The sequence below is a fragment of the Mytilus edulis genome, chromosome 7 (genome assembly GCF_963676685.1).
Source record: "Mytilus edulis chromosome 7, xbMytEdul2.2, whole genome shotgun sequence".
In the NCBI taxonomy this organism is placed as follows: Eukaryota; Metazoa; Mollusca; class Bivalvia; order Mytilida; family Mytilidae; genus Mytilus; species Mytilus edulis.
In genome coordinates, this window is record NC_092350.1 from 10783300 (window position 1) to 10805860 (window position 22561).

Here is a 22561-nt window from a genome sequence, read left to right on the forward strand (position 1 = left end):
ATATATAGAAATGATTAATGAATTTCAATCGTTTTTATTTAAAGAAATATGTGACTTTTGTCTTTTGAAAAACATAATCTTTCTTTAAAGCATTTAAAGACCAACTACATGAAAAAAATAAATTTGAGAAATGTGTTGAGTTTCCGTTCAAACAAAGACAATTTGAATAATACACAGGAAGGAAACTAAACATAAACGGAGGATAAGTATAAATCAACGTATGGTTTAAGTGTTTTCTTTATTTTATCTGGTTAAGCAGACAGTGGGCATTCTACCCTTCGAGATCTAAATGATGACTCCGATCCTGAAGGCCAAAATCCTGACGACGATTACTATAGACGATCTCATCACAATAGAAGACATCGGAGAGAATCTAGTTATATACGTAAAAATGAGGTAATCATGTCGTTATATATGATATAGCACACGATGCAGTAATTACTAAAAACAAAACACATTAAAGCTGCCATATCCGTAAAGGCAATACATATAATATTACAAAACATTAAAACAAAAGAAATCAAAATGAAAAAGTTTTTGAAAGTCAATGACAAACAATGATAAAACAGATTTCAGAATGGAGAAAAAACGTAGATTTTTGGATAAATAGTTCTCATATTGAAGGGTTCTGATTGTCGAAAATTCAGGTTGTCTTTCTTTGCCACAAGCACATTTCTTGACTAGATGTCTTACGATGTTTGCATGCATATATGCCTTCATCGTAATAAAGTTGTTGTCTATTTTTATACTTTAATGCCTTACGCTTCTCTTTTTCAATAAATATTCTCCTTAGTGAGAGCTATATTGAATTCACCTTTTGTCTGTTTGTCCAAAAATTATTTCGTCACACTTTTTTAGATACTATTGAAATTATTGACTGTATATTTGGTGACGAATGGTAACGTGTGAGCATGTTTTTGGTCCGTTAGATTCATATTAAGTGCTTGCTCAAAATTTTTCTTAAAAAAAATAATAATATACTTCTTCGGTACAACTTAACAAAGTTACTTCATATTTTGTTTGATAACGATGAGTTGTAACTGGTGAAATGTTTTGGATCGTTAGAATAGTTATGAAAGGTACCAAGATTATAATTTAGTACGCCAAACGCGCATTTCGTCTGCATAAAACTCATCAGTGACGCTCATGTCAAAATAGTTATAAAGCCAAACAAGTACAAATTTGAAGAGCATTGAGGATCCGAAGTTCCGAAAAGTAATGCCAAATACGGCTAAGGTAATCTATTCCTGGGATAAGAAAATCCTAAGTTTTTTCAATGTTTTGTAACAGGAAATTTATAAAAAATGACCATACAATTGATATTCAAGTCAACACCGAAGTGCTGACTACTGGGCTGGTGATACCCTCGGGGACGAAACGCTCACCAGCAGAGACATCAACCTAGTGGTGTAAATAGTTATCAAATGTACCATGATTATAATTTGTCTGCATAATACTCATCAGTGACGCTCATATCAAAATAGTTATAAAGCCAACAGTACAAAGTTAAAGCTTTTTGTTGTTTCAAGTTCTATGAATTACGAATTAATTCGAACAAGTTAATTTTTCTCCCTGCGAGCTTACTTCGAGGGTATATCGGTATATCTGTGGGTTTATCTGTCGGCGATGATTGTCTCCGTCTCATAATTAATCACTGCCTGCAGGGATACTGATGATACTCGGTACTAATGTACTATTTGTTAATTATTAGAAGATGTGTGAACGGAGGTGGGATATCATTTATAAAATCATCGGTTGAAAACAAAACTTTACGACAAAAGAGATGATTTCAGCTTTCCAATTGTGAACTTTCCATTTCTAAGTAGCAACATTCCAGCAGCACCTGCATACAGGGTAATATCTCCAAATTGATACGATATTGCCGTGCTTGTATTTCCTATCATGATTTTCTTGATAGAGGGTTGCTGCTCACAAGAAAGCTATTAAACCAAGAGTTCCAAATGGTGAAGTTAAAATCATCTCTTCATAAATTTTACGGACGCCATCACGAGTTGGTTGACCGTTATGGAATAACCGTTTCACAAATGATATCGGATATGTTCCTTACGTCGTAACTACAATCCCCTTCCCTTTCATGAATGTGACCTACCGAATTAGACTATTTACCGGATTTGTTATCACATAAACAACACGACGGGTGCCACATGTGGAGCAGGATCTGCTTACCCCGGAGCACCTGAGAGCACCCCTAGTTTTTGGTGGGGTTTGTGTTGTTTATTGTTTAGTTTTCTATGTTGTGCCATTTGTACTATTGTTTGTCTGTTTGTCTTTTTCATTTTTAGCCATGGCGTTGTCAGTTTATTTTAGATTTATGGGTTTGACTGTCTCTTTGGTATCTGTCGTTTATTAGCTTTACTCACAGTACTTATGTTATTGTTTAGTTTAAACATATTTATTTATAGTGGATTGGGAAACTAGTTTTGCAACTTATATTAATCCCTTTCCACTTTGCAGTTGCGAGTGCTGCCTTGTAGCGGCATTAGCCTACTCGCAGATGGTGTCAAGGGAGAGCCGTAAATTGAGTTCCTGAAATTTTCATCCCAAACGGGAATCGAACCAGGAACTTTTGTGTTATTGTTTGAATTGTATCCGTTGATTTTAGAAATCAAAAGAAAGAAACGGAAATTTATGAAAAAAAAATATAACCAAAAAATTGTGTATTATTAATAGGAAAACGATTCACATGATGAGGTCGAAACAGAATCTGAAATGGATCAGTTACATTCTAAGCCAATAAGAAGATACGATCCCGTCAGATTAAGTTCCGGAAGTAATAGCAGCAGAAAGTCACGGACAAGGTCAAAGAACAGGGATAGAGATAGGGATACAGACCATGGGGGTAGATCATCTCCCGCCATTCATAGACACAGCTTAATACGAAAAACCAGTAACGGCTCACAAGAGGTACCTAAATTAAATTTAATTGCATTTTTTTCCTTACTCTTTTTACAAAAAAATTGATCTCAAACAATACATAACAACAGTTATGAGAAGACAATTAATGACATAGATATCATACATTTCGGTGTTAAATTCTATAATTTTATTTTATTTATTTTCACAGAGAAGTGCAAATAGAGACCCAGATAGAATGTATAAAATTGTGTTGGCTGGAGATGCAGCTGTTGGGAAATCTTGTTTCATAATGAGGCTGTGTAAAGGAAAGTTTGTTAGTAATCTCAGTTCGACATTAGGTAAGTAAATCTTATTCATTATATGGTTATGTAACACAACAAAACATATGAACAGCATGCTTTTGTTTTATAAATGCTCTATGTTTGGAGATTACTCACGTCCTCCATTATATTTTGTGTCTAATTGTTCGTGCTCGAGATTAAGTATATTAATATAAGATTCACTTTCTTTAATGGTAAGATGGGTGTTATAGGTTTATTATGATTTTTTATCGTGTTCACAGAACGACTTCTCTACATTTTCATGTACTTGGCTTTCGAACTTTTTTCATCAGAGCGTTACTTGTTAGTCTTCTGTGGACGAAACGCGCGTCTGCCATATGAAATCTTAAACCTGGCACGTTTTGTTAGCTATTATTCGTGTGTTTCTCTGTCCTATATGTTCTCCCATTTATTTGTATTGTAGTCTTATCGTGTAATGTTGTCATTTTAATGTTATATTTAACATTGCCATAAAAGCGTGAGGTTTGGCATGCCACAAAACCAGGTTAAACCCACCAATTTTTGTACCACGTCAGGAAAATGGCCATATTTTAGTTCGTTTCTGTGTGTGTTACTTTTTAATGTTGTGTTTCTGTTGTGTCGTAGTTCTACTCTTATATTTCATGTGTTCCCCTCAGTTTTAGTTTGTAACCCGGATTTGTTTTTTTTTTCTCAATCGATTTATGAATTTCGAACAGCGGTATACTACTGTTGCCTTTATTTATACTCTTTCTTTGATACTTAAACTCTTAAAACAAATTTCAACGGAACGAATTGTAAGCGATCTAAAATATTTATACACAAAGTTTGAATATTCCTGTATTTTGAATGTTTCAATAATTATTTTTTTTTTAAAGATAATAGTTATTTCAAATACATTAACTTATAATTGATGAACATCCTTTTTCACAGGTGTTGACTTTCAGACAAAGGTTCTAGAGGTAGATGATAAAACTGTAGCTTTACAACTGTGGGATACTGCTGGCCAAGAAAGGTAACCACATTTAATATTTAAAAAAAAGGTAATGTAAAAATATAGTCAATTTCATGATTATTACAAATAACAAAAGTTGTATTATGTTTATCAATATAAAGAACAAATGTATAGACGATATCACATTACTAACGTAGTCGCATGCAAATTCAAAAGGTATAAAAAATAAGAAATACGCACATCCTGATACAAGTAACAAGGTCTTAGAAGTTGAGTTTTTGTCAACAGATTTAGAGGAAATGGCTATAGTGAGGCGGATAACAATTGAGAAAATAGTTACATCGAAATATGTTCATATGCAGCAGCATATGTCGAATACAGCACTTCTAATCTAAATTACTTTTCCAGTAATTTCCTTGATATGGTAGTTCATTTATAAGAAAGGAATAAGTAGAGATTAATGTTATTATTTCAGGTTCCGAAGTATTGCTAAATCTTATTTCCGTCGAGCTGATGGTGTGTTCCTTCTGTATGATTGTACATATGAGCGATCATTTCTTAGTATCAGGGAGTGGGTTGAAGCAATCGAGGTACGTGTGTCTTTGTAAAGTTATGAATTCAATTGTGTAAAAGAGTGTTTTAAAAAGTAACAATACAATTGATACATTATAGATACTTGAAACTATTTGGTTTTAAATTTTTTACTTGTGAAAGAAACATAAAGCTTTTATTAGTAGAACTTCTTAAATTTTTGTTAACATTTTTCACACAAGTGTTAAAAGATAGTTATCAAATTAAAAATGGAAATTTCAAGGACTAAGTTGATGAAATAATAATATTATTTTGAAAGTAATTTATATTTATATACATATAGGATGGTGCTCAAAAGAAAATCCCAATAATGTTGATTGGCAATAAAACAGACATGCGACCAGAAGCAGAAAAACAGGGAAGACGTGTGGTTGCTTCCAGTGTTGGACAAAAGTTGGCAAAGGTAAATTAGCAGCAAAGAGTAGTCAATAGTTAGCCATGATTAACATTTACATAAATTGACAAGGATATCAAAAATCGACGAAGTTGATCATGAAACAACTGCTGACACACAAGTATTTTACGGTGTTGTTGTTTTGAATCTTGCCATACTCTTTTGTATGTTTTTGTATTCCATTGTTTTACTTTACTGTATGTACTTTCAACTACAAACACTCAATTGTTGGTGTCTTGGTTAGATTTATTTGTATGATTAATGGAATTTTGAAGTCAATTGTGTTGTATGCCTGCTTTTGGTTGCTGGATCCCAATTATTGAAAAGTTAACCAATTATGTCAATACATGTTACTGCAAATAATTGTCATGTATGTGGGAGGATAAACTAGCAATGAAACCAGGTTTAACAAAAAAAATCTTCGGGAAAAGTCTGAACCAAGTCAGGAATATTTCAGCTAATTTCCATTTGTTCCATTGGTTTATACTGCCTAGCGTTTGACTTTGTTAGGTTTCATCGACATCTTAACTTGTCAATATATTTTAATGTTCGGTATTTTGTTAATTTTGTTTTCAACCTGCTGGAAACCTGTTTGTACAGTGTAGTATGAAAAATGGACACGAAAACATGTTTCCTCATGGTGTTGGACAAAGAGTGGTTAAAAGGAGAGAGTATGCTAATGAATTTTATAAACAAATAATTTCTGATGAAGATGCAAAAATGGTTAGAAAAGTGTAGAGTTTGACAGACAGGAAATACGACGGCTTATCACGATGATATAGTGATTTCCTTAAACATCACTTAAATAGTATTTTCAATGATACAAATAGATATTTAGACGACATGTATTCTACTAATAAATAAAGGCAACAGTAGTATACCGCTGTTCAAATACTAATAATTCAGACGTGATACACAAATCAAAATCATCAACTTTCCTAAATTCAAAGTTAAAAAAAAATGTCAATTGTATGGTTATATTCATAATTTAGTTTATAACAACAGTATAGAAATAATTCAATGTTGAACGTGATAATTAATACATATTGACAAGATTGTAGAATCCTAGAGTTAATAGCCCTTCAAAAACGAGAAACAAAGACCGCATTGTAAAAAAAGCTTCTTCCCTATATTGTAGATTCCTTAATGTTATTTTTTCCTTCTTTTTGAAGGACAATTTTGTGTTGGTTCTACCTTTATTCTAAAACATAATGCTTGAGTAAAAACAAAGGATAGAAATGTAATAGCTCGAAAAGGAGCCAGAATAATACATCCACATGCTAAGTGTATCTCGCTTCGAATGCAACAACCACCATGATAATCAAAATTCTAGATAGACAGAAATAAAATATAACATACTACTAATTAATCTATTTACAGCTATGAGGAAACCGAAACGTTTTCATTTGTCGTGAATTCTTGGTTAAAAACCTTCATCTGTGATAATTTCAGCTAAACAAATCAGATATGAATCCGACCTTCTTGTTTCAGAAGTATTCCTGAATTGAAATAAAAAAGTATCAATGCTACAAAGATTTTCAAGTCACAAAATGATGGTATACTTGTAAAAAAAATAACATTACGTTTGCTAGATACAGGAATATGATATCTGTTCTAAATATATCAATGATATCATTGTTAAAGTAATCTTTAAATCTTTATCCAGAATTGAAATTGAATCAACTACAACCAATGTGTTTTACAATGCAATATTAAATTTTTCTTCTCAATAATAAATAATAAATTAAAGCAATCTTTACCCTTTAGTTCTTACGAACACTTTTGATTGTTGTCTTTGAGAGGGTTTTATATGACTATTGCTGTATTTGAATGTAGTAGGTCAGCCAGTAGTGAGGCACAATAAGTGCCTTTTTGACAACTGACAGTTTATTGAAATAGCAATCTACCAAACTCGACATATATGTTGTGGATCATAAAGTCGAGCATTTTAGTAATATTTTCTCCGACAAAATTGTTGTTGTTCATTAAACCTGGATATTTTGAATAACCCTAAGATAAAAATGTTTATATGCGATTTCCATTTTTGATGGAAAAAGAAAAGCCTAACGAGAAAAAGTAGATCTTCCAAATGGGTTAAGTTTATTATCACTGAACTAGTATACATACTTGTTGAAGGACCAGCTGAAGGAAGCCTCCGGGGCGGGTGTTTCTCGCTACATTTAAGATCCATTGGTGGCATTCAACTGTTGTCTGCTCTATCAGGTCGGGTTGTTTTCTCTTTGACACAGTCCCCATTTCTATTTTCAATTTTATTAGTAGAACTTCTAGACGAGCTTCATTTATATTGTTTTATATATCATAGTTCGTTTCTGTGTGTGTAACATTTTTATGTTGTGTTTCCGTTGCGTCGTTTGTTTTCTCCTATATTTGAGTGTAAATTCACATTACTATAAGACGTGTCACGGTACTTTTCTATCCCAAATTCATGTATTTGATTTTGATGTTATATTGGTTATTTTCATCGGATTTTGTCTAATGCTTAGTCCGTTGCTGTGTGTGTTACATTTTAATGGTGTGTCATTGTTCTCCTCTTATATGTAATGCGTTTCCCTCAGTTTTGGTTTGTTACCCCGAATTTGTTTTTTATCCATAGATTTACGAGTTTTTAACAGCGGTATACTACTGTTGCCTTTATTTACCCGTGGATGTTATTAACTTTTAGTATATGTGCTCCGATAATATCATCCGGGAGAATGAATGTTACTCTTTGGGTATATAATACTCTATTGTGGAAAAGGGTTTGTGGCGTCCTGCAGTTTAATAGCGATGTCTTTATAGAATCGATAGAGGATTACTGTTTCGTTTACGAGAACGCAACATTGCCTTTAATTCATACATGTTTGCAAGCATATGTTTTCAAAACTGGGTAGATACATTATTTAGGATGATTATTTATAATGAGACTGAATAATATGATAAACACAAAAAAAAATATTCAGTGTACATGATGTCGTTACCTACTTTTTCACTCATAAAATATTATGTTGTAGGATGTCAGTGCTTTATTCATAGAAACTAGTGCTAAAGATGGCTCTAACATAACTGAGGCAATAACCGAATTAACAAGGTAAGAAATTGTCATTTGAATCTAACTTGAATGATTTATGAAAAGGATATAATTGTTTTTGACGTTAAATGGTTATTATGATAAAATGACCAGAAGCACATTATATTAGCTTTTAAACTATACTCAAAACTCTTTTTAAATATGTTTTCTTTCAAATATGCAATATTTCATCACAGTAAATATTATTTGAATAACTATTTCTCTGTAGGTTAATGCGAGCAAACGAGGACTTAGAGGTCAAGACAGTTGGGCTTCAGCTGCATGAAAAACCAGAAGACAAAAGAGCATGCTGCGGACGTTGACATTTTGGAATATACATATATTTATGTGCATCAATCATACACTTGTTAAATGTAACACATGTACAAATATCATTTTTATTTAAACTGGTAAACAAATCATATTTCAGACTAATGAAGGGTATGAGACCTAGTATTGTAATACATGGGTCGGTTACAAGCATTTATTGTTTTGAACTTGGTGTAAATATTATTAATATTGTTGTGTCAAATTTTCATTACGCAATACTAGTAGTGCAATTAATAGTCTTCCAATTTATTTCATTCTTTGGTTTATCTATTTTGATTGTGAAGAATCAAATGTTTGGTTTTGAGATTATCTACTTTTAAGATAAAATCAAGAGCTACAAATGTAGCTATAAAAACCCAAAATATTGAATACAAGAAGACACCACCATGTCCAAAAAAGGACGGAAAAGAAAAGATGAACACTCCTTAAAATATGTACCTTGAGCTACACCAACTATCCGAATGATCGGTTGGAATTCAGGTCCTTTGGATGTTGATCTGCAAAGCATGCTACACCAGCTATCCGAATGATCGGTTGGAATTTCAGGTCCTTTGAAAGTTGATCTGCAAAGCATTAATCTAGGAAGCTATAAGATGAACTTTATTGTACAGTATTCAACAAAGAAAATAATTATATTTTAATCCTACGCAATAGATTGTTAATAGTGTTACATATATTTATTTGCAAAAATATAGCTTTATCTAATTTTATATAATTACTGTACATAATATAAAATCAATTGCCACAGTCATGTAAATAGAAAAAAAATGTTTAAGTACAAGACTTAAGTTGTTGGATGATGTTGGAAACAATGTTGGTTTGAATTATATTTACATTCTTTATTTTTTGATACATGTTTATTAAGTTATTGTAAATTTTTATTTATTATTGTTTTGCAAAAATAATGTTTACCTTAGAACATAAATGAAAACTTGTAAATTATATTCCCTGTTATTGTCTGGTGCAATACTGTTGACCAATAGCAAAAACTAAGGAAATTTTTATTGTGTTGCATACAAAAAGATTGTTTACACAATGTCGAATATCAAAAATATTTGAAATGAACTGCACTCTCAAGCTCGTGCAATATTTAGTGCAATGACCTTGATATTATTATGTCGACTATTTTAAGTTTTATTAATGTCATGCCCAAAAGTTTTCCAATACATCTGACATGAAAAACATAAATTGAAGGAATAAGTTCTTCGAAATAGGTTGAATTATCACTGTTGCTGTCTTTCATTTAATGGTTTTACTTATGAAAAAAATATCAATCAATCAATTTAGACATTAATCTCCATTCAATTCGCCATTCAAAAAAATTTGATTAATATAGGTTAGGTATTTCTTTTTATCCCAAAAAGAAATCACGTGGCGCTGTCAACGTATATTTGTTCTGCCTAACAGAAGTTCCAATGGAAACTTTGTTATAAACCTTGTCATAATATCTATTCCTGTTGGAACAAATATTCTATAACAATTATTCCATTAGGAACATATACTGTAATATTTATTCCTGTGGAAATAATATTCAGAATATATTTTCATTTTGGAACTTATGTTATGAAGGAACTTCTATTCCGTGACAGCTCTTTTCTATTGATTAGGGCAAGTTATCATAAACTGTTTTAATGAGGCAATACGAAACTGTGCAATGACACCATATGACATATTATGGACATTTGTCTCTTGCCACTGTCCTTGAAATAGCCTGACTGGTCAGTGCTTACAATTAACAAGTTATTATTGTGATAACCGTTATTTGTTCTTTCAGGAAGGATGAGGTGAATTACTTTTGTTGTTAGTTATTTAAATGTATATATCATCTATTGTAATGCATTGTTATTTGGGTAATTGTTACTGAGAGGAAACTTTCTGAATGTCTTTCATATATCAGCTTATCATTAACATTATTATCCTTACATACATTTTGTTAGATTTCAGTTGATCTTTTGATTGCTGTTATGATAGTAACTTTGTTTTGAGTTGAACACAACTGTAATTTAAAAAATGAAACAAAGACATTTTACACAGTTATATAGTTCATATCATTAGAAATGTATGTAAAATATGCATTGAAACCTTACCAAACTTTTAACTTGCATTTTAACATTGTAACAGTGCTGCTGTTATGTACTATAATACATTATATTAGAACTAATAAAACAGGCTTCTAATACTAGTTACTGATCTAGCTCGTATGATTTCGTCGTTTTCGTTACGAGGCCTTCATTGCTAAAATAATCAAGTAGAGATACGAAAAAAATATTTTCTGCCTAACTAGTTTTCTCTAAATGCCACAGAGAAAAGTCGATGACAAAATATATTACCTACTTTCTATGGAGATGATGATTAATTTTCTTTTTTCTCTGGTGTTAGACTTTTATAATATATAATGTTTATCAAGAAGAAAAGTAATTTAAGCGATTGCTAAATGATTTTTCAAACAGATACACATTACAAGATGAATGCTATACATATTTTTTCTCTTTTTTTGCATGGAAGATCTCGGGTATGTAATTCTACGAAAGAGTAGCAGCTTTTAAAAGTAAGCGATAGACCATTGTGGCATTTATAACATTCGGTAGAAAATATTATTATCGTATCACTCCTTGATTAGACTGATTTTTATTTATCAAATTTAACTCGAAACACTCTGTGAGTAATGGTTGTATTGGAATTATAAGCTATTTTCACAATCCTGGGTGTCTTTAGTTACTCATGTTTTATATTTCATGTTTTAGTTGTTGCTTCAAAGCATAAAAAGAGAAATAAATGCTTTCCTTATATGTTTTTTTCTTGTGTTTAGCTACCATTTGTTTGCCTTCTCCTATAGTTGTAGTATTTTTAGATCCCTGCTTTTAGGATATATATTTAAGTTGTTCTTATTTGCTTACCTTTTCTGAAAGAATGCCTAAAGATTAGAATTTACCTAGTTTCATTATTAGAATCTAATTATCCATTTATTTTTATGAAAAAGCATTAAGGTGGCATTTCTTTAAGATTCAATATTCGGATATCAAACGTATCTCAAGTTTGAATTGAATATGGAAATGGGGAATGTGTCAAAGATAAAACAACCCGACCAAAGAGCAGACACCAGTCGAAGTCCACCAATGGGTCTTCAATGTGGCGAGAAACTTCCGCACCCGTAGGCGTGCTTCAGCTGGCCCCTAAACAAAAAATATACTAGTTAGTGGTAGTGGACGTCAAACTTATCTCCGAAATATACACAAGAAACTATTAAAAAGCATACAAGATTAACAAAGGCCATAGGCTCCTGACTTGGGACATGCGGAATTTTTTTGATATCTCAACCGTCTCCCTATACCTCTAGCCAATATAGAAAAAAAGCACACAACAATGCGCACAGTTAAACTGAGTTTAAAAGAAGTCATAGTTCAATGTAAGAATAGGTAAAAAAAGAAACTAAACAAAATGACAATGATACATAAATTAACAAACGAATACTAGCAGTTAACTGAAATGCAAGCTCCAGACCTCATTTAAACTGCAAACGCAATGCGATTTTATTATTATTCAACTGAAGTTGACTGTTATAAACATCAATTATGTTAAGTATAATATTATGAAATACTGAAATGAATTATCCTAACCAGAAGGAGAGACATGTTTCAGAGGAAAAGGATCAAACATTGTACATAATTGTTTAACATAGTGATAAACAGGTTTGTCATTCAATAATGCAAGCAACAACGAGACCTACTCCAATTTCCCACTGCAAAATTTATACTTGGGACTTGATATACGCCTCTATTAAGTTCGTGTCTTGGATGTTTATTTTGGTTCAATTCAAGTCAAATTTGATGGCCAGTTCATTTGTGTTGTTTGAGTGAGGAAATCATTGATGTGTATAATTTGTCAATTTTTTCCAGGAAAACTAGTTTAAACTCCCATTACGACACAAATATATGAGGATTCTTTCATCACGGGAAATTTTTTCGCTACATTGAAGACCTGTTGGTGACCTTCTGCTGTTGTTTTTTTCTATGGTCGGGTTGTTGTCTCTTTGGCACATTCCCCATTTCCATTCTCAATTTTATTTGGACAAGAGAATGTATATAATATTTTAATCAAATTCGAGGCCAGTCCTTTCAATTACAGACTCTCAAAGTATGTAATTAACAATCAAGCAAACACCGTCTGTGTAATTTGAATATTCAATGGTGAAAGTTATCAAATGATATTTAAAAAAGGAGTTTATACAAATTGAATTTTGATTTCATCTCGTTTGATAAGTTACATATGTGTATATTCAAATTATATGGACATCATTGATATCTTGGATATGTTTGGTTCTCATTAAGCAAACACTTCTCGAGAAATATAACTAGCAGAACAACTAAAATGCCCGTGTGAATTGAAATTTATCGTTTGTATCTTGTTCCAACTCATGGATTTAGAATTGAAGACTAAATAAAATGGTGGTCTGATTTGTTAATTTATGTTAATTTACCTATTTGGTTTTTTCAACATCGTGTAATGAGTCTGGATTACCATGGCGGGTGATGGTGTCAGTCTATTTGATTTTCATGTAATTTCTGTCCTGTACGTGGTTTCAATTAATTGTGTATATTAACCAAACAATTAACTCTTATTGTTTTAATTAATTAAGGGGTCTCGCTGCATTCAGTACCAATTGGTTGACTTCGGTCTGCTCTTTGGTGGGATTGTTTTCTCTTTGACATATTCCCGATTTTTATTGTCAAAGTTACCTCTATATGGTATGTCTTAATCACAAAGAACCAACTTCATTATATCTTATTGGGCATAGTTACCCAATTTTTCAGATCAAATGATAATATGGGGAAGTACGTTACATTGTTTGTTTGTTAACAAACATATAGAGAAACAGTATTATATTAGAATAAATTAGTACTGAAATATTAATTAGTCATTTCGAGTTTGACGGGATATATTCAATTAAAAGCCATACAACCTAAAGATGATAATACAGTTTGTTTCTTTTAAATATAGAATCCTTAGTATGAAGCTTAAGCCTCTGAAAGGATAAAACATATTTAGTGAGAAGACATAAAGGCCACTTGCGATGGACACTTGGAATTAAATTCATCATATATACTTCGCAATACTCACATCTCGTCTACCCAACATGTCCAATCAAATTTTGTATCTTAAATAAAGGCATCAGTAGTATACCGCTGTTCAAAACTCATAAATCGATAGAGAAAAAAGCAAATCCGGGTTACAATGTAAAACTGAGGGAAACGTTTTAAATGTAAGAGCACTACGACACAACAGAGACACAACACCGAAACGTAACACACAGAGAAACGAACTATAATGTAACCATGGCCATTTTCCTGACTTGGTACATGGCATTTTATGAAAAAATGGTGGGTTGGACCTGGTTTTGTGGCATGCCAAACCTCCCGCTTTAATGGCAGTGTTAATTATAACATTAAAATTACAACATTACACGACAGGGTTACAATAAATAAACAGATAAATGGGAGAAAATATAGGACAGAGAAACAAACGAATAAAAGCCATCCAAAGGTAACAGGTTAAACATATTTTTCTACACCAGACGCGCGCTACGTCCACAAAACTATGCTCGGATGTAAAAAGTTTTAAAGACATAACAACTACACAGTTGAAGATCGCCGAGGATCAAAAGTTCCAAAAAGTTGTGAGGCTAGGGTTGTCCGCCTGGGACAAAACATCATTATTATCAAGAATAATACATAGTTTGCAAATAGTAAATTTTATAAAATGACTATATAATATATAAACATGATTAAACTGTTCCGAAAATTAAGAAAATTTGGATGAAATTCAAGATTACATTTGTATGAATCATCTAACTTATATTAATAACAGTGAAAATTATAATACTTATTGACATTTAATTGAAGTAGTAATTAGATAACTAATTGTATTATATAGCTTTGTGGTTGTTTCTTCTGATCGAACTGCAAACCAAATATATAGTGTAAATTTCGTTGATCCAAAATTAAATCTACCAAATGAACTGGATGAGTAGTTATCACCCAATACAACACAATAATACAACAGAAAAAATACGATTTACAACTACAAACGTTAAAACATTTGAAAAAATCCGATGACAACAACAAGCCCAACATCAAAACCCGTCAAATTAGTAATTGGGAAGGATAAGTACCGTGCTACGTCTTAAAGCAATATGAATTCACACTCAGAAAAACCGTCACATTCGAGAATAAGTCACGTTCGGTAATAAAAAGATCAGACGACGTAATGACAAACCACAATCTAAAACGTGGTAAAAATGTCCATAGTTAGTTTGGACATATGAATCAATCAATTCGTGATGGTGTCCGTAAAATTTACGTAGTGTCATTTTTAATCTGTCCTCCTCATAACTTTGTTGGAGCAGTTACTGCGTTAGGAGCACACTCCTTTATGTTAAGTCCGTATAGTGTGAACATGCACGAGAATAACGTATTAATTGAGATATGTAAACACCATACGAAGGGGCATGAGGGTATGTTACGGTGAGAAATGGGAAATTTATAATTGGGAAGTTGAAATCGTCCCGTTTATCATAGATTTTCGTGTAAAGTCGTCCATCTGTGTCAATATTGAGGAAAAGATCAAGGTATGAAGCTGTCCTTCTAGTATCAGTAGTATCCTTAATTTCAAGTTTGCTGGGATATATGCAAGTGTTAGCTGAAATATGGGTTATTCAGTGATAAGACATCATCAATATATCGGAAAGTGAAATTAAAGAATTCCGAAAGGTGATTTTTCTGTTTGTCTTTTAGAAGGGTTTGAATGAATTCTGCTTCATAAGAGTACAAAACAAATCGGCTAGTAGGGGTGGACAATTAGTACCAATTGGAATACCGATTGCCTGTTGAAATATGAATCCTCCAAACTCAACAAATATATTGTAAGCAATATAAGTCCAGCATTTTGATAATATCATCTTCAGTATATTTTCTGTTAGATTCAGTGTGTTTCTTCACAAAATATGAATTATTGTAACCCAAAACAAGAAATATGTATCTACGATTCCCATTTTTTATAAAAAGCTCTGTTTAATGAGATTGTAGAGTCGATCTTTCAACTTAGCATGGGGAATAGTAGTGCAAAGGGTCGAAAAATCAAAAGTCTTTATGTTGCTGCAAAATTGCAAAGATTGTGATCGAGGATTGAGCAGTAGATCTTTCGAATTTTTTAGAGTACACATCTGGTTAACACCACTTATAGAATATATCTCATTACAATATTTTTGAAGCCCATCTTTAACTGTAGAAAGAATAGTAGTCAGTATTTTAGAAAGATGCTTAGTCGAACATTTTGACGATCCAGCTATGTATCGCTCTTTATATGGAGTTTTGTGTAGTTTTGGTATCCAGTACAATGATGGTAAATTTTCTTCGTTTTCTTTGATGTTGATACCAAAAGAAAGAAGGATAGATTTGTGATTTTGTAAATGATGTTAAGGAATATGTAGGATTACCAGTTGTTCTATTTATTCCAAGCTCTGTTGTGAGACATTGCAAATAATGGTTTTTACATATAAAGACAATATTATTAGAGGCTTTATCTGCTGGAACAACGACATATTTGTCATGCAAAGAGGATAAAGCATCCACAACATCCGGATTCTTGAAAGGATTAGTAACTCTTGTGCTCATAGTACATCGTAACTTTTGAATGCGCTTCTGAATGCACTTCGAATAGCTTTGATTAATTCAGACAAAGTTCTGTTCCAGTTCTGGTTCGTCTGGTTCGCGCTTTACCCATTTTCTCGCATAGTCCTCTTAAGAGTAATAACCGGTGAAAATATGATTGAGAAATAGCATTATGAAACAGACAAACATATGATTTTAAGTCCTCTTAATCACATGTACTCAAGAGAAAGCATCTCCTGTTGTGCCTACATCCACGTCAGCAGATTTAAACTTCGACTTAAATGTTAAATGTCATATCCATTCATATAAGTAGTCTGATTAAATGTATATACACATAGGATGACCTCTTATGAAGATAAAACACGCGTTTCTAGTACTTAGTTACAATTCTAGTAACTTTGGTGAGCTTTTACTAAGTCAAAATATCACGAGTTAGTTGAGTAAAATAGACTGTAACGTCCACCCTATTTATTGTTGCAACTAAAGAACATGTGAAGAAAGGTATAATATGATTTAAATTAAAAAAAAGTCCGCTCTGGACCAAATGTGTGGAAAGCAAAAACAGACACTTCATCAAGATTTAAAATCAAAAGATTATATATGGCCTGAGAGAGTTTCAACCTTAGCTAAAACCTTAGCTAGTCATAGATCCAAAGTTGTCTTGCAGTATTACCTTCAAGAAGAACAACACATGTCGATTAAGGCATAAACCTTCTTTCTTTGTAGTACACTTAATTTCAAGTTAACAAGTCAACCAGCAGTATTGTACAGTTAATATCATTTGGAAAACAAATTTGTTAAAAAATTTGAAATACTGACATTTTTCATAACAATACGAGAATACTATATTTGTTGATTGCAATATTGAAAAAAGTTAGTATTATTATAGAACCCCAATAATTAGTACCATTTCTTAACTACTAGAAACAATTTAATTGAAGAAAAATACTAGGTTTGGATTGATAAGTGACTTTCCTATTTGGATTTTCATTGGAGCCCGATGTTTTTAATATTTTACTTTTCTGGTATCAAAGTTTAAAAAAAAAGATAAAGAATAATTAATATCAAATTTTATGTTTAATCGAATTTTTGTTTATTCTAAAACTAATCAAGCAGATATAAATTCTAAACCAAGATACCATACATCATAATTTAAAAGACAAAAAAAAACAAAAAAAAAACAAAAAACACTATGTGCTAAATTTATCAATAGTTGACAAAATCATTCATAGCAAAAACAACATTTCTCTGATATATAATTGATGTAAAAAGTTATTGTACTTTTTAATAATGTTTCCAAATTACAAAGTAGCCAATTAATCCAAAATCAGTTTAAATTCACTGAACTAATGAAGTTATTTTAGGTAAGTGAGAAACCCTTTAATCCTTTAATTGACCTTAAGGTTGTATAATTTCGCCAAAGGAATTTAAAAATTAAGCCCATAATCTCATTCTTTATAACGTATACAATGCAATGGCCTTAAAAATAATTTCATATTTTCTTTAAAGCGATTTCATAAAGACAAAAAGGTAAGAAAATATATGAGATAAAAACAAGAATTACAAAATACATGTTATTGTTATTCAAAATACATGTTATTATTTAATTTTACTCGTGTAATATTTGATAGAATACAAAAAGTATACAAAATAAAGTGGAATTTTGTAAAAACGTTCAAATCTAGTTTCGTAAAATGTAGTAACCCACCATTTTCTATATAAGGAAATGCCTGTACCAAGTCAGGAATATGACAGTTGCTATCAATTCGTTTGATTAACTACGTAACGAAAGTTGATTGTACTTCTGAAGCACTTTTTACTTACCATTCTTTTGTTAAGGCTTATTTGTGTATTGAATCCAATTATAAGGATTGACTATTAATAATATAATATTGACTGTTATATGCCTTTGTTTCTTGGTTCGTACAGGCTACAGAATCGGTGCACAAACTGATCTTAGCCTTTTTATAGTTTTTTGGCGGACAAAAGCATATATCGCACATGTCAGAACGCAGCAAAGGACAAATACGAAACCATCCCACAGCTATGTTTCTACTCGTATCTTGTTAATTTCTGCTTGTTTATTTTCCAAATATTTTTATTTATCTTGCTGGGCTATTCTCTGATGATTTTTAATTGTCTTGCTAGTCTTTTGATTTTTGGTTACTTATTTGGTATCAAATTGTCATTGACTTGGAAATCCATTTTACATCAAATACACTTAAACCATGAAATTTCGATTAAGATTGTTAATTCCAGCTTAAACAAGTCAACATTCTACTATCATTGCTCTGAACAAATATCGTTTTTTCTGTTCTTCAACACAGCGAAAATTAAATTAAAACTTTAACATTTTTAGAATGGATGCTGGTAAATTTTGTTCCGGATGTTTACGGGATCAGGAACAGAATGATGCAGCGGCATGGTGTCTGGACTGTAAGGAAGATGTATGTGAGGCATGCGCAAAGGCCCATAAGAGGATTAATCCTCCACACAAAGTAATGCCTTTTTACGATGAAAATGTAAAAGGTCCTTCATTTAATCACATGATACAGTTTTGTGATGTCCACATAGACCAGAAATATGTTCAAATTTGTACACAGCATGACCAAATTATTTGCGAGTTATGTCTGGAAGAAATTCATGCAAATTGTAATGTGGTAAAACCAATAGAAAGTTTCAGTAAAAAGTCAGAAAATGGAACATGGATAAAAGTATTACAAAAAGAAATGGTAAATTTAGATGGTGATTTACATTCATTGATGAAAATTCAAACGGACATGATACCACAACTGAAAGAAAGAAAGAAAGAAATCCTTAAACAGTTATCATTCGTTAGACAACAGATTGATGCTCAACTAGACAAAATGGAGAATGAACTGATAGCTGATCTTAGTACGAAATATAATACTTGTAAGACAATGATAGAACAATCAAATCATAGCACTGCTAAAAAAAGGAGCGACTTGCAATGTTGGATTAAAAATCTGACAAAAATAGAGGAAAGTCGAGATCAAGTCCAAATTTTTCAAGCCATCAAAGTAATTGATCGTAAACTAAAAGAGGAAAAAAGGAGCATGAACAAAAGTCAACAAATCAGTATCGAATTTCATACACCAGATATAAATGAGTTATTGATGAACTTTATGAGTTTTGGAGAAATATCAGTGATAGAATGTGTAAATGTGGAACTTCTGCAAGCATTGAAACACGACCAACCAATGAAAGAATCAGAAATTTCAAATGTTTCTGATTCAAGCTTGAGAGAAGGAAACATTCAATGTATTTCTGCATTTTCTACGCCAATTTTTGGGACTGACGTTGAAATTGAGAGGGGATGCTTTATAACTAACAATAGACTCCTACTACTAGACATTGACCAGCCTTTCCTGTATGTCTGTAGTTTTGATGGGTCAGGAGTAGAGACAATCCAAGTTGACCAAAAACCCTGGGATGTAGCATTGATTGATACCGTGAGTGCTATAATTACATTTCAGAATAAAGGTTATAGAATATTAGACTTGTCAACTCTAACACTTGGCCAATATTTAAAACCGGAAGCTCCAGGTTGTTATGCTGTGACCTCTAGTCAAGGTCAAATATGGATTGATACAGGGTCGTTTTCAATTATTCAGATTGACATCAATGGTAACGTTTTGCGGACTTTAACAACAAAACATGAAATAAAGTCAATATGTTCAAACGACACAGGTTACATATACTATGTATCAAATGAAGTGCAGAATGATAAAATTTATTGCATCAAGGCTGGAGGAGAAGAAAGTACTTTCTACGACAGCCCAGATCTACGATGGCCTTCTGATATCACTTTAGATAATAAGGGAAACGTTTACGTTGCTGGAGGCGTTTCGAACAATGTGCATAAAATATCACCCGATGGAAAGAAACATGAAATCATACTGACAAAAGAGGATGGAGTATACTCATCATGTGGCATGTGTTACAACAAGGAAAGAAAAACTATTTTTGTAATCAGTGATTATGGGAATAATATTGTGACATACAAGTAAATCGTTTATAGCACTGTAAGAACGATAACTCGAGATATGTTTACAGAGAACAATTAAAAGCCAACTCTTCATATCACTGTGTTTCTAAATTGTGTCAGTTTTACACTAACTTGGTTTAAGATATGCCTTCATGTAGCATCGGATTTCTTGGTTACTTTGTACACAGTTCAGATGGATGCCCTCTAAGTAAGAATTTACTGACAGATCGTAAAATTCTAATTGAGCATATTTCTATAAGGCAGTTTACACTTCTATAAAAACATTACATGCAAAACTTCGATACAAATTGCACGGATATATCTTGCTTACTGGAGCTATGGTCTGATAGACAAATGTTCTATTTATAACATCTTCGGTTTGGAAGAATCGAGGCATTCAACCGCTGAACTCATTCAAACTCAACGTTGTTTCTGTTTAGTTAATGCATCAATGTAAATATAACGGAATTGGATGAGACTGTCATCAAAGAAGAAGGACTTTCTTTCAGCTTTTTGTTGATAATAATAATTAAGAATACGGCTAATTTTTGATGGGTACGGAGACAGTTGGTACGGGATACGGGTTATATATTTTGTACTGTACCTGTCAACATGATTTGAAAACACGTGCTTCACGTTACCTATCTTAAAACCAGGTTGCTTTCATGACAATTAAAATTTGACAAAACGAATGTAGCTAATCTTTTTGTCTTAGGCTTTTTTGTTAATTTTTTTAGGGGATATCAACCTGTTTGTTTCGCCTATCGTGATGCGCCATGTATTTTCAACTCCGTATCGCTGAGGATAAATGCAATATTACAGTTCATCTTAAAAGCGATTCTCTAAGGTCCGCAAAACGATTTCCTCCACGGCCTTTTTTTATATTACAATCGATGTTGATGATAAATTTTGCAGGACATTTTCGCAGCTATTTATAGAATTTTGAAATGGTCTTATGGTATGGTGAAATGGTCTTGTGGTATGATGAAATGGTCTTGTGTTATGGTGAAATAGTCTTGTGGTATGATGAAATGGTCTTGTGTTATTATGAAATGGTCTTGTGGTATGGTGAAATGGTCTTATGGTATGGTGAAATGGTCTTGTAGTATGATGAAATGGTCTTGTAGTATGATGAAATGGTATTGTGGTATGACGAAATGGTCTCGTGGTATGATGAAATGGTCTTGTGGTATGATGAAATGGTCTTGTGTTATGGTGAAATGGTCTTGTGTTATGATGAAATGGTCTTGTGGTATGATGAAATGATCTCGTGTTATGATGAAATGGTCTTATGGTATGGTGAAATAGTCTTGTGGTATGATGAAATGGTCTTATGGTATGGTGAAATGGTCTTGTGGTATGGTGAAATGGTCTTGTGGTATGGTGAAATGGTCTTGTGGTATGGTGAAATGGTCTTGTGGAATGGTGAAATGGTCTTATGGTATGGTGAAATTGTCTCTAGGTATGATGAAGTTGTCTTATGGTATGGTGAAATAGTCTTGTGGTATGATGAAATGGTCTTGTGGTATGATGAAATAGTCTTGTGGTATGATGAAATGGTCTTATGGTATGGTGAAATGGTCTTGTGGTATGGTGAAATGGTCTTGTGGTATGATGAAATGGTCTTGTGGTATGGTGAAATGGTCTTGTGGTATGATGAAATGATCTTGTGGTATGGTGAAATGGTCTTGTGGTATGATGAAATGGTCTTATGATATGATGAAATGGTCTCATGGTATGGTGAAATGGTCTTATGGTGTAATCAAATAGTATTCTGATATATAGATAACACCACGTGATATAAGAATTGATATTTTGATATTGAAATAGGTCTTTATAAGATAGTAATATGACATAATTGTATGACAAAATTGTTTAATGTTATATCGAAATGATTGTATAGTATTCAAATTTATCGTAATAATATACTGAGGTGACAAAATAGTATGAAAAAGTTCCTTAATGTTATATTAGGATGTCTTTATAGTATAAAATGATCTAGCATTATCACATAATAGTTTAGTAAAACGACAAATCAATATAAAAATGTAGCTCCATGTTATATCAAGATGTTTTTATCGTATAAAATATTATTTTCATAACACAGTTAAATGACAGAATAGTATGAAAAGGTTAGTCCATGTTGTATAAAGACGTCTTTATGATATATGATTTATCTTAGAGACATAGCAAATTTACAGAGTAGTATAGTCAAATGTCGTTATAGTATAGAAAATTTGCTTTATGGTATATCTCTATCTTTAATGATATGGTTATCGTTTTCATAAGGCAGCTGTAGCGTTCCATAATGTAGGGTATTGACCTGATTAAATAGCCTTTAAAGTTACCGAACTGATATTAGTCCAGGGAAT

At 32.1% G+C, this 22561-nt stretch overlaps 2 protein-coding genes across 13 annotated transcripts in view; both read left to right on the top strand.

The window, feature by feature from the left end:
- Positions 1 to 11302, top strand: part of LOC139529920 (ras and EF-hand domain-containing protein homolog) — a 45361-nt gene extending 34059 nt beyond the window's left edge. For 7 of the 12 annotated variants that reach the window (XM_071325894.1, XM_071325899.1, XM_071325893.1 and 4 more), the window contains 8 exons: positions 260 to 396; positions 2692 to 2925; positions 3086 to 3215; positions 4110 to 4191; positions 4607 to 4721; positions 5006 to 5125; positions 8128 to 8204; positions 8413 to 11302. In XM_071325894.1, the coding sequence (XP_071181995.1) occupies positions 260 to 396; positions 2692 to 2925; positions 3086 to 3215; positions 4110 to 4191; positions 4607 to 4721; positions 5006 to 5125; positions 8128 to 8204; positions 8413 to 8506 (989 nt within the window). In that variant the 3' untranslated portion in view covers positions 8507 to 11302. Of the gene's footprint in view, positions 1 to 256; positions 397 to 2691; positions 2926 to 3085; positions 3216 to 4109; positions 4192 to 4606; positions 4722 to 5005; positions 5126 to 8127; positions 8205 to 8412 lie in introns of all 12 variants that reach the window. The other 5 variants (XM_071325891.1, XM_071325890.1, XM_071325895.1 and 2 more) reach the window with 1 other exon arrangement.
- A 7238-nt stretch (positions 11303 to 18540) lies between these two features.
- Positions 18541 to 20211, top strand: LOC139482953 (uncharacterized). The gene has a single exon (XM_071266980.1). It carries the CDS (start codon positions 18541 to 18543, stop codon positions 20209 to 20211), a length of 1671 nt encoding a protein of 556 aa, XP_071123081.1.
- Positions 20212 to 22561: the final 2350 nt, after the last annotated feature.